This window comes from Pseudopipra pipra, chromosome 1 (genome assembly GCF_036250125.1).
Source record: "Pseudopipra pipra isolate bDixPip1 chromosome 1, bDixPip1.hap1, whole genome shotgun sequence".
Taxonomy (NCBI): domain Eukaryota; kingdom Metazoa; phylum Chordata; class Aves; order Passeriformes; family Pipridae; genus Pseudopipra; species Pseudopipra pipra.
In genome coordinates, this window is record NC_087549.1 from 33696592 (window position 1) to 33711057 (window position 14466).

Below are 14466 nucleotides of genomic sequence, written 5' to 3' on the forward strand. Positions count from 1 at the left end.
CCATCCTGACCACGAGCAGAATATGTGATCTAATCACCATCACAGTTCATCAGCTGTGTTGTTATTTTGCGCTGCATTTCCAGCTTTCCTTTTGTAAGATCAGGGGGTGCTGGCAAAACCACACATATAACAACTCGCTCATCTATGTGATTTTTCAAACTTTTGGAACAAACTATTCTGAAACTGTCACTTAAGTTCATTTTTGGTTCAACCCTTAAACTTGATGATGCCCCTAATCTTGAGAAGGTCATTTTTGTTTCATGAGTAAGTTTTGTTTGCTTGTTTTAACAGACAGATAAGACAAAATTTTGATCTCATGGTTAAGAATTAGGTGTATGTGATGTGATGTGTTTCCTGTACACACATATAGGCAAATTCACCTGCCAGAGAACTTAACACTAAAAAAAGGAATAAATATAATGAGTTCCTGCAGTCTGCTTTTATAAAATAAGAACAAAAGTCAGAGACCTTTGGAATAGAATGTTTCTGTACTTTTTAATAAGCTTACTAAACCTCATATAAGTTTCCAAATTCAAAAGGTAGCTCTACTTCAATCTAAAATAAGAAAGAAGTTTTTTAACTTCTTTGTAATGTGGTAAAATGCAGAAGTCGCTTTAAGGATGCTGTTAAATCAGAACCTCTACTAGGGGAAGCTATCAGGAAGTACTGCAAATAATAATTTCACAAAAGTGTGTAATTTACTTGTATGTGTTTTGTGAGTATGATTGGAAATGGAATCATAGCTACAAGGTCAGTGTTTGATTCATGTTTGAGAACTAGTTGTGCACATACGAGATGCTTTTTGCATTGGAACATTGCCCAAAGACTAGCTGAGCCAGATGCTTGCCAATCATAATCTGAACCTCGCTTTTCTGAGGCACTCTTCTTCACAGAGGCTGATTTTAAAAGCACAAACTAGAAGAAAATAGTTACATAAAGATGACAATAACCATCAAGGATGGTTCTGTTTTACCAGAATATTATTGTGGCACAGCTCTAATTCTGGACCAGTTATTTATTGTTGCTGAATCATGGAAGTATTTATTTTTATTAATGAAAAAAAAAAAGATAATTAAAAGGGACATGTAGAAATGGGGCTATGGGATCCAGTATAGACTCAATCTGCCCTTAATTTTGATAACTTCTTCAGGGGCACAGCTTGTGCTGGAAAACACTCAAAACTGAGATAATTCCTAACAATCTGCCTCAGGATGAGATCTGCATGCAATTACAGTCCTACTAGGTATAAGATTAATTGGCAGTAGTATGCACATCACATAGGGGTGTATTTTGCTGTAGTGGCTCTTCTGTCAGTTAAATTGCATCATTTAAAGTTTTTTAAAATATACATCATATCTGGTTTGTGTTTAGTGTCAGAATGTTCCATTTTGAAATTTACATTAAAATGTCAAGAAGGGATGTTTCTCAGACGGATAGGAGTGGGTAAATTAAACAGCATTAAATAGCTCAGCCCAAGAGCTTTAATTGTGTCTGGGTTCTTTTTTTTTTCTTTTTAACCTGTAAAGTTTCCATTTTGTAACTTTGCTTTTTTTCTTTGCTCCTCCTGTCTAGCTTTTAATAACCCACGAGCAGGGCAACTGGGCAGGTTATTACCAAACCAGAATTTACCACTTGACATTACACTGCAGAACCCAACAGGTGCAGGAACTTTCCCACCCATAAGAACGAGTAGCCCTTACTCAGTGATACCTCAGCCGGGTCTGATGGGCAGGAATGAAGGGATAATAGGAAGTCAAGGAACTTTAGGCAGCAATAGCACAGGTAAGATGACTTCCTTTTTTTTTTTTTTCTTTTTTAATATACTTGAGCGACAGGCTATAACATGTGTAGCTTAACGTTGGGGTTATTACAAGTACAGGTTATTACTTTCCAAAAAGTCTGGAAAAATCATGTTTTGTGGGATGATATGTATTGGCATATTTATTTTGAATTTCTGTGTCTGCGTATTTTTAGTTCTGCCCCTGTGCACTGCTTGTCACCTACCAGAAAACTTCTAGATGAACACAGTGTAATGGCAATTAGAGTCTGTTCACGTAAATATTACAGATTCAGCTGAGGCTTAAATAGGTAAAAATCCAATCTTTCTGCCTCCCAAAAACAAATGAACCACTGGTCTATAGAGATGGGTCTTTCAAAACAAAATTGTGGGCAATACTGTTGCCCTTACAATGTGTGTCTCTACAGAACTTGATTTTGCCATCAATTATCCTGTATTTAATAGCCTTTGTTCTCATTTTAAATGAAAGAAATGCTAATGTTTTCATCGTTTTCTGACACATAACCTTTTTGAGAACCATCGGATGTTGCAGTTACAACATGTTAACTCAGTAATGTACAGAGGTGTTGTAGCGTGTTTGACAAGAACAGTCTGGCTGGTGGACTTACTTCAACTAATGCGCAGTCTGAGACTGTGGAAGTGTGTGACAACAGCTATAAGAGCTCTGAGTAAATAAATGGGCATTGTAAGTCCTTTCAGATGGCTATTCAGTGTCAAATTTTTATATTTAGTTCGCATCAGTATTAAAAAAGGAATGCTGCCAGATAATGAAATAGCCTATTTAGGCAGTTCAACTTGTATTAAGTGTCCTATTTCTTTCATGTTCTGTATACATATTAGAGGATTTCATTCATCTTATGTATACAAATTAGAGAGTATTATTGTGTTCCTGCCTTGCTCTAGCACAACACGTATTTCAGCTCATAGAATATGTACACAAATAGAACAAACCTGAGGATGTAACACTAAAGCAAATTTTGTACAGCACACAAAACAGAGACCCTCTTCAGGCAGTTTTTCTCTTTGGTTATTTGTCACCAAGTAATTGAACTGATGAGTAATAATTATTTGTGTGGCTTTTAGTATTCATTTAAGGATATTGCAAAATGCAACTGGAGAAACAAATCTGAACCAATAGTCCAATCTGAAATTAGTGTTTTACCTGCTCTCTTGACTGATTAAAATTGAAATGTATAAATACTGTGAACGCCCATCTTTGGATTTTAGGGGGTTTTTGTGTTGGAGTTTGGCTGAGGTTTTTCGGCTACTGTCAGAGTGTAGTATTCTATATATTCCAAGTGTAAATAAACTGTATCAGTTGTTTACAGTAGATGTGGGAGGACTTCCCCTACAATAACGGTAATGAACTTCAGCATCTATCGGAAAGTTTCTGTGAGTAATTTCCCTGCACTGTACATCAGTGCGAGATTATCTGGGTGAACCTTGAAGCTAAGAAGGCTCTAGGTTCCAGATGAAGGAAGTCACCAAAAGATGTTTGCAGAATGTGAATTTATATACAATCCTTCTAATTTGTAAGCATGTTTACGTTAACATGTTGTTACTCAAGTCTCCATTCTCACTTAGCACTTGGAAAGTAAAGCAGTGACATACAAATCAGCAAACGTGATTCATTTCCTGAGGAAGGAAGTTAAGGCTATCCACACACCCTCAGCACCTGTTGCAGACTACATATGGGAACACTTACTCTGAACAGCATTTTGGAAATGATAAAGGGATCTTCCTCTTGTAAAATGTATAACAATCTCCAGTCCCTTGACTAAGTAGCATAAGGCACTGTTCTGTAGCTTTGCACGTCTGGATGGGTAGCTGTGGTACAATGTGATTTGAGTGAAACCAGTGCACTTTTGTTGCTGAAAATGCAGCTCATCAGGCAGCAGTAGTGCTAAAGCTGTTCTGAATCATGTGCTGGTACCTAAGTCTTTTTGGCTTTTGTGCAGGAATGATTGGTGGCAATGCCCCTCGACCTGCCATGACTTCTGGAGACTGGGGAAGCCAGGCTGCTGCTGTGAGGGTGAGCTGTGCACCCACAGCCAGCGCCATGAACAGGCCGGTGCAAGCAGGAATGATCCGCAACCCCACGGCCAGCATCCCTTTGAGACCCAGCAACCAGGCTGGCCCAAGGCAGATGCTTCCATCTCAGGTCATGAATATGGGTAAGTCAGGGCGTGTGTGGAGTTGTTTCTTCTGGCATATGCTGGGTTGTTAAAGATGAAGCAGATTAAAAAAAAAGAAAAAAATACTTCAATTATAGGTTTGATGAGAACCATATTTCACAGTGAAAATTTCTTGTGGACGTGGGAAGGGAGGTGTCTAAAGCACTACATTTTAATGCATGTGTTGAGATGGACAGTTCCTGCTACTCTATAGCTCCACAGTGGTGTGGCAAAAGAAAGAGGATAAGAAGTAGCTCTTGTTTACTAAAGACTGTAGAGATTTTTTTAGAGGAAATGCTGTGAACGTTATAAGTGTTTCTGGTCACTTTTAAAGCAAGTACAATACAATACTGACACTGTATACTGTCTTTTTTTATGCTTGTCTTATTAAGTTTTGCATCTATGATGTTGTATCTGCTATTTTATAATTTTGAACCACTTTCAGAGTTCTCATGTTTTCTCAAATTTTAAAAGCAAACTTTAACAAAAAAATAATGATGCTTCTAAGTGTAATGTTACTGAAGTCTTAATGTTTTTATTTGCTTTTACCATAACATAGATAATTCAATGGAAAGAATTAACATGAAAGTAGCTTCTTTTCAGAAGAGTTATATGGTTATTTTTTCTTGATTAGGGCCATCTGAATTGGAGATGAACATAGGAGGACCTCAGTATAGCCAACAACAGGCACCTCCAAATCAGACTGCACCATGGCCAGACAGCATCTTGCCTATAGAGCAGGCAACTTTTGGTAATCAGAACAGGTGAGTCTTGGTGTCACATCAGAACACAGAGATTTTTTACAGGCCTATATTTTATACACCACCTGGAAACAAAATTCTGCATAAAATATTCACCAAATGTACATCAGTTTAATGCTTATAGTATTTTATGCTCATGAAACGTATGTGTGTTCCAGTAATACTTATAAACGCTCTCTTTGCCCTTTAATGTGTTGTAAGAATTGAAAGTTCTGTGTCACAGTGAATGCTGCCAGCACTTCAGATAGTTGCACCATTTTTGAGTTCTGGAGCATTAATGTGGGCATGATTAATATTAATAATTATTAATAATTATACTGAACACTAAAGCGGAAAAATGCCAGTACTAGTAGCCATAACTGTGTAGCTACAAGATAACTGTTTCTTCCCGCAGTGGGGTAGCATTTTAAGTGATGCAGGACATGGTTAATTATGTTTTGTTTGGGTTTTTTTTAATTGACCTAAATTCTGTAAAAGATGAGGAAGGAAAGATGAAGTGAAAGGAAGGCTGCCTCTTCCCTGAAGTTAGCTCCTTCTCAGCAAATCAGAACTACAACTTAAGCACAACTCATTAACTCATGTGTAATGTGTTAATTTTGTTCATTATTAAGACTTTTTAAATAATGGCAAAACTATAATAGGTGGTTTACACTTCTTAAAAAAGAGCCATATCTTCTCCAGAGGTTTGCAGCTTACTTTATAGAATATATATATATATGGACTGTCTGAGTGATGCCAAATGGACAAGCAAGTGCAAAATGTTAACTTCTAAAGCAAGTACATTATGATACTGACTCTGTATACTGTCTTTTTTTATGTTTGTCTTATTGAAAAATACTAAATATTTTCAACCACGTAAGTTGGGATATGGAGGGATCAATAAAAAGAAAAAGAAGTGGAAACAATTGGAAAAATGTTAATCTTCCGACTATATTCTCTTAATTTTCATTAGGATGTCCGAAAATACTATCCATAAATATATGTGGCATTTTCTTCGTTAGTTTCTGTGCTTTTCAAAATGTTTCCTGGTGTTTCCTTAAGGTATCCTTATGCAAAATACACTGTTTGTTTGCATAACTGAATTATTCACTTTAAAAATTACACCTTAAAATAAAATACAGGGTTGTATCTGGTAAGCAAGCCAGGTAGTTAATTCTTCCATTTTTTCTACCTTTGCATTTTTCATAATTCCCTTGTAGCTGAAGATGGTGGGGAAAAAAATTCCCATTGCATTGCCTCTGAATCATTTGATCAGAGGCACCCAAACAGAGACGATGAATTGGTTGATGCCACCATTTCTTATTTTATTAATCCCCAAGACTAGTATTATTATAATCTGATTATTGTCATGTGTATTAAATGAGTAAAAATAATTCTTAAAAAAATTAAAAGTATCATTTCAGTATATAAAAGAAATGAGGAAATTGTAATTGTCATTGTTTAACATACAGATTTGACAAATGTTTTAAAATTTTTCTTATCATGTGTGTTCATGCCCATTTGCAGTTTCAGGGAGGTTTGTTTTGCTAGCCTCATCAATTGTTTTTCCACATTGTAGAAAAACAGATCCCTTCTTATAGGTCATCTTCAAGTTTGCAAGCAATTTGAATCAGAGGATTTTTTTTTATTGTTCTTTCCCTTTCCTGATTTATAATTCCATCTGTGACAGTTACAGAAACTTATGTATTTGAGATTGATTAATACTTTGCAATGTTTTAAGGGTATGTAATGTATATCCTCTTATTTGTTTTACTGTCTGGGATCTAATTAAAAAGAATACATTTTGGTTAGTTTTCCTGCTTGCCATCCTTTGGGTTTTTTCAGTGTATAGCCTGATGATGCAGCTCTTCTGCTTAGCTTTGACATAGAGATTAGACTTCCATGGCAACCATATGTCTCATTATGGAAACTAAATACACAAACATGTTTCTTTGTTTTTCTAAACAGACATGTAAAAAGGGTTCACATATAGTGCTTTTCCTCCCTCTATGTATGATAGCTTTTGTTGTATCTGAGTAATTATCTGGGATGAGATTCTTCCATGATGCGCACATTGTAGCTGCCCTTCCTTGCAGAATGCTTTGCTCTTTATATTTTTTATTTAGTCTTGTAGTAACGTGCATGAAGCAGAGCAGGTGTGTGAACTGCAAAACAAAAATGTGTTATTTGCCTGCAGATAAGGTGTTATTTCAGATTTAGTTTGTTTCTTAGGAAGTTTTGTCCTTTGGGTTTAGAATAAACCTTTATTCTGCCTTTGTAACTGTGAGTGTGCTTTGCATACAAATTCAGGGGTGAGGTAAGCACGATTTATAGAGCCACTGCACTCTGCCTGACAGTATCCAAATTCTTGCTGATGTCCCTCCAAGGCACATAACCAAGTTATGTGGGGTTTATGTGGTGTAAACTGGTACCCAAGTGTGCAGTTGGGGTGAGCTGATGATGGGGCGTGCAGATAGGGTAAGCTGATGCAGTATTTTGCTGCAAACAAAAAGGATAATGTCCTTTTCTCCCTACTCCCTCATGCTTCTGCCCAGCTCTTCCAGATGTTCAGTTTTGCAAGCTCAGACAATCCATGGCCATCTGTGGCCTCTTCAGCTTGCTTAGCCTGATAGAAAACCAGCTAAGAGGAGAGTCTACTTGTGATAGTATACTTAATCTGACATCTGAAATTCAAAGTTACAATTAGTTTTAAAACCACAATTATTTAGCCTTCTGCCTTCATTGACTGTATTCTGTACTGACTTCTCTATTCCACTGTTGACCCTGTAATATAAAATCAGCACTCAGGCGTAACTTTGGTGTGCTTTCTTGCTTGTCAGATACACCATGCTTGTAGGGTCTTGACAGGCATTAATCACACTATTTAGTTACTTCTTTGGGTAGCATAACTTTCATCCAGTATAATTTTCTAAACAAAATTGGCAGTGATTAAAAGAATTCTGTCTCCACTTGTTAGTTCAATTTGAGTACTAATCCTCTGATATTATTTCTTGTTTTTCAGCAGCTGTTTACCAACGCTGTGTTCATGTTTTCACAGGCAACCGTTTGGCAGCTCACCAGATGATCTCTTGTGTAATCATCCTTCATCAGAGTCACCAAGTGATGAGGGTGCTCTTCTGGATCAGCTTTACATGGCATTAAGGAATTTTGATGGTTTAGAAGAAATCGACAGGGCTCTAGGAATACCAGAACTAGTGAGCCAGGTATACAGTGTGGGACATGGCATTTGGCATGTAGTAGTTGCTTTTAAAACGTATGTTGTCAAGGTGGAGCTGAAAAACAGGATTATAAAACACTTCCTGCAAGCTAGGATGGAGTTATATGTTTTGGTGGAAGTCTATCTAATGTGTCAGTGTCACCTGAAAAGCTTCCTTCAGCTCCAGGTTTAGCCTTCCCTCCTCTCCCCTGCCACCCTCATCTAGATCTCCTTTTTCTGACCTGCTTTTTATACAAGTAAACTGACCAAAACAAAAAAAATGGTGGTCAGAATAACACCTGTAGGGGAGAAGGGTAAGATCACAGCCAACAACAAAGTATAGGAAAGAGGAAAATAGGAATATGAAAACCTAGGAGCAAGATCAAGCCTTTTGTGAGATGGGGGCAACGATCTTTTGGATTAGCAAACCTGTAATGTTTCATTTCACCTGTAGTTTTTGCCTGAGCTGATTAATATGTGTTTAAGAGATGAGTTTCATCTGAAGCAGCTGATTTTGTTCCAAGCACTTAAACTGTGATTTATTTTTTTAATTATGAGCATGCTTCCTAAACTTTGTAGCATGAAATTGTTCTGTGTTTTTTCATCCATTTTTGCCGACAGTTAGTTTTGGTGGGTTCCACTTAGTTCTTTTGGTGGGTTTCATTTAAGTCTTACATGGTGAAAAAAAAATGTGGTAAAAATTAAAATATTCAGGGGAAAAGTTAGTTCCTGATGTTTCTAGCATAAGAATTGTATTTCCAAAATCAGCTGTACATGTTTATATGATGATTTAATATTCTCAGAGGAGCCTAGAATACCCATTTCATTTCCCAGCACTCATCAGCACCCTAAGCATAACTTCTGAACTACCTCTGCGTTTTAGATATGAAATAGGACCAATGAAATTCTATTTTGAACATGAGAAAGCTATCTCCAAGTCTATTTGGTACAACACAGAATTCAGTGAGGTGTTAAGCTGGAGATACAATTTATTGGTGAACTTCAATTTTGCGGTGTGAAACTTTCGTGCAGTATTACATAGGTTTTGGAATACCACTACCAGAAAATATGAAAGATAGTTTATTTCAAACTAAGTGGTAAATACATTTCTATTTAATTAATACCTCAGTGGAAGCAGTTGAAGAATTTTGCAGATAAGAAAACGGTCTCATTTTAAAACATATTTTTTAAAATAGCCATTGATCATTTTATAGCAGCTTAAAGACTTTCTTTCATGAGGGCACTGAAATTTAGATTAACTTCATTTTCAAGGTCAGCATGGAATAAGCTATAAAATTATTCTGGCTAGGGCAAATATTAAGGGCATATCTAAAATGGAATTTAGAATTGTGTTACCTTATTTATGCTAATGGATAATCAGTTAGTGGAAAAGTGCCCTGAAAGAATTAGGCACTCTGTTCACATTAACTTCTGTAATAGTTTCAGGCATCTTTATTTGAGGTCATTATTTTGTTTAAGGATACTGATAAAAATCTACTTATTCATTTGTAATGTCTTTGGATTTATCTCAGATTCAATGGCAAAAATATGCTACCATCACTTAATTTACAGATTTTGATCTAACATTTGTCATTTCAGGGTTTTTTTATTAGTAGAGTGATACAGTGGTTGTGTTAAAAACATGAGAAAGATTGTGGGTATTTGTGTAAGAAAAAAAAAAACCAAAAAGAAAAAAGAGAGGAGGAATTTGTCTCCATGAACGTGTTTTGATACTCAAAAATACAGTTACCTTTATTTTTAAGTTTTATATTGAGGTAAAGCAAACTTATGTAATTTTCTGTTTAAAAGCATTCACATCCCAAAAGGTTGTTTTTGCAGACTGTCTGTATTAGTCTCATATAATCCCCTGAAAAGCTGTGTCCCACCAACTGTTTCTATTGTTCACGTATTTCTGCAGAGCCAAGCTGTCGACCCCGAGTCCTTCCCCAGCCAGGAGTCCAGCATCCTGATGGAGCAGAAGGCTCCAGTGTTCTCCCAGCAGTACGCGGCACAGGCTCAGATGGCGCAGGGCAGCTACGCGCCCATGCAGGATCCCAGCTTCCATGCCATGGGGCAGCGCCCAGGATACACTGCCCTGCGCATGCAGCCCCGGCCCGGCCTCCGGCCTGCCGGCATCGTGCAGAACCAACCAAACCAGCTGCGGCTCCAGCTGCAGCACAGGCTCCAGGCACAGCAGGTACATCCCCTGGCATGCCCGCTTCCACGCTGGTGCGGGCACCTCTTATAGGTGACACATATTGTCAGCTTGCTCCAAATAGACCAGATCTTGCTGAATTCCCCTTTTAAACTAAAAGCAGTAGCCACAATGAGTTTTGACAAGACAGTGCTTTGCACATTCTCATTTATGATTTTTTTTGGCATCTTTACATTATTCTTTCTATAATACCATGCAAGAACATGACTAGTATTTAAGCCTAGGTCTCACTAGGTCTTTGAGCAAGGTTGCAGTGGTGCTTTTTGTTACTCCAGTCTTTTTCTATTTGTTGTATCTTGACTCTTCCACCAATCTAATTGCTTTTATTGCTGCCTGTTACCTACATCCTTTTTTTTCCTGTTGGCTTTGGTCGACTTTTGGGGATTGTTTTAAGTTGTTGTTTCTTGTTTCATTTTTAAATATATTGGTTCATAGTACTACAAGTGAGATATCAATGGTTTTTCTGTTGAAGGAGGAAAGATCATCTGTGCCTTCAAACATCAGGATAAGGTCTAATTTGGAGTAAACCTCAACAGTCCAGTCCCAAACTGAAAATGGACAGGAACTGTGAAGGAAGTTTGGTATAAACAGCTTAGTGCCTGTGTTAATATTTCTCTGGTGTATTATCTTTTTAAGAAACAACATTCTGTGCACGATAATAGGACTTGAGGAGGAAAATTAGTCCCTGCTTGCATATGTAAAACTAGGTCTGCAGACCAACTACTTGGGGAAGTAGATGTGTATAACTCTGTATGTAACACCTCCCTTTTTCTCTTTCCTTCTAAAAACTTTTGGGTTTTGTTGTTGGGGTGATTTGTGTTTTTTTCTTTAGAATCGGCAGCCACTGATAAATCAAATCAGCAGCGTCTCCAACATGAATCTGTCTTTGAGACCTGGAGTGCCAACACAGGTGAGAGAAATACCTTTAAAAAAAAAAAAAGTCACTTTCTTTTTTTTCTTTCTTCCTCTAATATAATATAGTAGTAATGCTATACAACAAATACATTTTTCAGTACAAATAATGCAGTCTGCATGATAGGAAATATTTTACTGTTTTATTTTTGAGAGTTTTTCCCATATTTACATGGGACAGGTAGTTGTTTACTAAAGATATAACTTCATTTCTAACCAAGCTTCTAATTTCCTAAAGGTGATGTTTTTTTAATGAGCTGCTCTATTTGCAATTACAAATTGCTGCAGCCTTAAACATGCCAGTATTAATTGATTTAGTGACTCTTGCACTGTTGGAAGTCTTTCCTGACAGAAGTATTAATAGGATTGTTTTCTCCTGCCTTATATTATTGTTAGTTGTGTGATGGGGGGAAAAAAGCTGGAATCTTCCAGATTGCTCTAGTGGAGATGCCTCCGTTGGTGAGGTTGCCTTGGAAGGGGTTGTTGATGGGTGGCGATGGTTCTCCCTGCAGGGCCCTATCAACGCGCAGATGCTGGCACAGAGGCAGCGGGAGATCCTGAGCCAACACCTGCGGCAGCGGCAGATGCAGCAGCAGCAGCAGCAGGTGCAGCAGCGGACACTGATGATGCGAGGGCAAGGCTTGAGCATGACCCCCAGCATGGTGGCCACTGGTGGCATACCAGCAACCATGAGCAACCCGCGGATCCCACAGGCCAATGCACAGCAGTTTCCGTTTCCTCCAAACTACGGTACTGGTCCCACCCCATCTCAGAGCATTTTGGCAGTCCTTAACTCCCCCGTGCTCCCCAGTGCTGGATCCAAGCCCTTCTCCCACAAGCTCTTGCCTAGCTCCCTGGGAACAGTGTGAAGCATGGGGGTTTGGACCCTTTGGGAGTCCTTAAATGCGATATAGTGCCTTTCCACTTTCTTAGCCCTAGTACCACTTATTCTCCAAGCATCACTCTTTTTTTTGAGCAGTAGTAGAAGTGCGTGATGTGTATGTTTGTTTATATATCGATACATACAGCTAAAAGTGGGTGTGCACATGCAGACCCATATATGTGTATGTATTTGCTTGATGGACTCTGAATTTTGACTGAATTAAACAAACCAGTATATCTGATAAAAGTGCAAATGAAGAAAAAGATGTGAATAGGTATTGATGAAAACCATAAAGTAACCTGAAGCAAAGCCATATGTAATTTTTTAAATTTTGTTAATGAGATATTGCTTAAATACTAGACATATTTTTCCAAAAAAGAAAAAAGTTCTTCATGTGTACATTATAATGTAAAATTAACAACTAGTTATTGAATTTAAATAATATAAATTAAATTTAGATAAAGCATTCCACTCCCTGTCCTTAAACCTGTGTAAATATACTATTTAATACCATTTTCTTTGTATGTTTCACAAAGCTGTGTACCACTTTGTTCTGGGGGTGCATGGGGCAGTTACCTCCATACAGTTTTTGTTATACAGTTTCTTTATTTATACCTATTGCATAAGTTATACTGTAATGATATTAAATAGTATGTTATGTGAAAGTTCTGCTGCTATAACCAATTATGCCCATCCAATTCTAAATTTGGTATCTACTCTTAGTGATTTGTTATCCTTTATGCCAGTTTCTAAAAGTAATAATATTTCATAGTATTACTTTCACTCCACGTATTTGTAACTGCTTGATGAAAATGAAGAGATGATATTATTGCCATTTTCTGATATACCAAAAATACAGAGAAGTTAAGTCACACCAATGAATATAAGAATAATTTCATAATACCTTATTCTTACCCCCTCATTGAGCAGCTTGTTTATGTTCAGTATGCTATTTATAATGAACTTAAACAAGACTAAAGTGACTTGGTTTATAACAAAATTTCTGCACGCAATTGGCATTTTACAGCCTTAATTAGGTTTTCTTTGCATCTAGATGATTTTTTGATTTTACAGAATCATTAAATGCTTGCACAAAATGGCACTGCCTTTTTTTGCAAGGACACAGAAACAGAGATTCTGAGGTTTTAGGAGTTTTAGAAAAAATTGGAAATTATAGCCTAACTGTTAAAAGGTGGTACCATGCAGTCAACGGGTCGTGCATAACTTTCACCAAAATGGATTTACAGACAAAAGCAATATGTTTTATTTGTTGTTCTGAATGCAGTTGTGGGGAAGCGGGGTGGGGAGTCACCAGTGTTTTTCTTTCAGTCTGTAGAGAGGAGAGACCACTTGTGTGACTGGGACAGGCAGGTAGCCAACATGCCTACACAAAACAATTTTTTTAAGGTTATACATATAGTATTAGTTGATGATGTTTTGCTTTAAATCTAAATCCCACATTAAGATACAATGTTATAGGTTCCAGGTGATATAAATAGGACTGTGTAAAGACATATCAGCAGGTATGAGCTCTTGGCATGTTTTAACTCTGAATGTACAGTGGGTAAATTTCTTGTTTTCTTCTTCAGGTATAAGTCAACAGCCCGATCCAGGCTTCACAGGGGCCACCACTCCTCAGAGTCCACTAATGTCACCAAGACTGGCTCACTCTCAAAGCCCCATGATTCAGCAGTCTCAGGCTAATCCTGCCTATCAGTCCTCTACGGAGATGAATGGGTGGGCACAAGGGAATATGGGTGGTAACAGGTAAATCCAGAACAAAACCAAAATGAACACACAGAGTAATGGGGTCATTTACAGTCTACACTTATTTATGGGCTTGTTTTATGTAATTGTTAGTGTGTTTGTTGTTAACTATTTATCCTAAAAGAGATTTCTTTTCAATTTGGCTTGACGAATTGGTTTAAATTCTGCCTTCCTACAAGGCGAAGTGAGTGCATAGCTAAAAGACCTATATCCACGCAATGCGTTGCTTCGTCTGTGGGAACTGATCTAACACTCTGTGTCCTTAAGAAGCACCTCTGCTGCACAGTGAACTCCATCCCCTAACGTTTGTGTGGATGCATTTCTTCTGCATACAGTTTTCATGTTCTGTTCCCACACTGCTTTCCACATGGCTGCGTCAGCTGAGCCAGAGCCTATGCGTTCCCTACTGCTCTGGAATTGCGGTGACTGGATTATCACCTCCCACTTTAAATGCTGGAGTGTAACTAGGTTCAGCCCATTAGTGCTTGCACATACTGGAGGTCAGCATATAATTTAATTCCCTGACAGCATCGTAGCATGCCTCATGCATGCAGTCACCTTTTCAGTTGAGGCCCCCGCCCCAGTTGGTATAGCTCTAACGATCAGTCTGTCCAAATCGAATGGGCTGGATGTTGAAGACTATCGGTAGGCAGCAGTGAGCCTCCAGATGGCAGTGATCTTTGCCTTTCATTGGAAGATGGAAGGAAGTATCAGGTACAGCCTGTATCACTTAACACTGGGGTGCACACAGCTGTCTCTA

The 14466-nt window shown here is 37.9% G+C and overlaps 1 protein-coding gene across 8 annotated transcripts in view; it reads left to right on the plus strand.

Moving 5' to 3' along the window:
• The window catches only part of NCOA2 (nuclear receptor coactivator 2), a 185949-nt gene that overhangs the window by 156861 nt on the left and 14622 nt on the right, over positions 1 to 14466 (plus strand). For all 8 annotated transcript variants that reach the window (XM_064651190.1, XM_064651235.1, XM_064651207.1 and 5 more), the window contains 8 exons: positions 1573 to 1782; positions 3757 to 3972; positions 4607 to 4736; positions 7771 to 7936; positions 9848 to 10126; positions 10977 to 11054; positions 11569 to 11806; positions 13529 to 13706. In XM_064651190.1, coding sequence (XP_064507260.1) covers positions 1573 to 1782; positions 3757 to 3972; positions 4607 to 4736; positions 7771 to 7936; positions 9848 to 10126; positions 10977 to 11054; positions 11569 to 11806; positions 13529 to 13706 — 1495 coding nt within the window. The remainder of the gene's footprint in view (positions 1 to 1572; positions 1783 to 3756; positions 3973 to 4606; positions 4737 to 7770; positions 7937 to 9847; positions 10127 to 10976; positions 11055 to 11568; positions 11807 to 13528; positions 13707 to 14466) is intronic.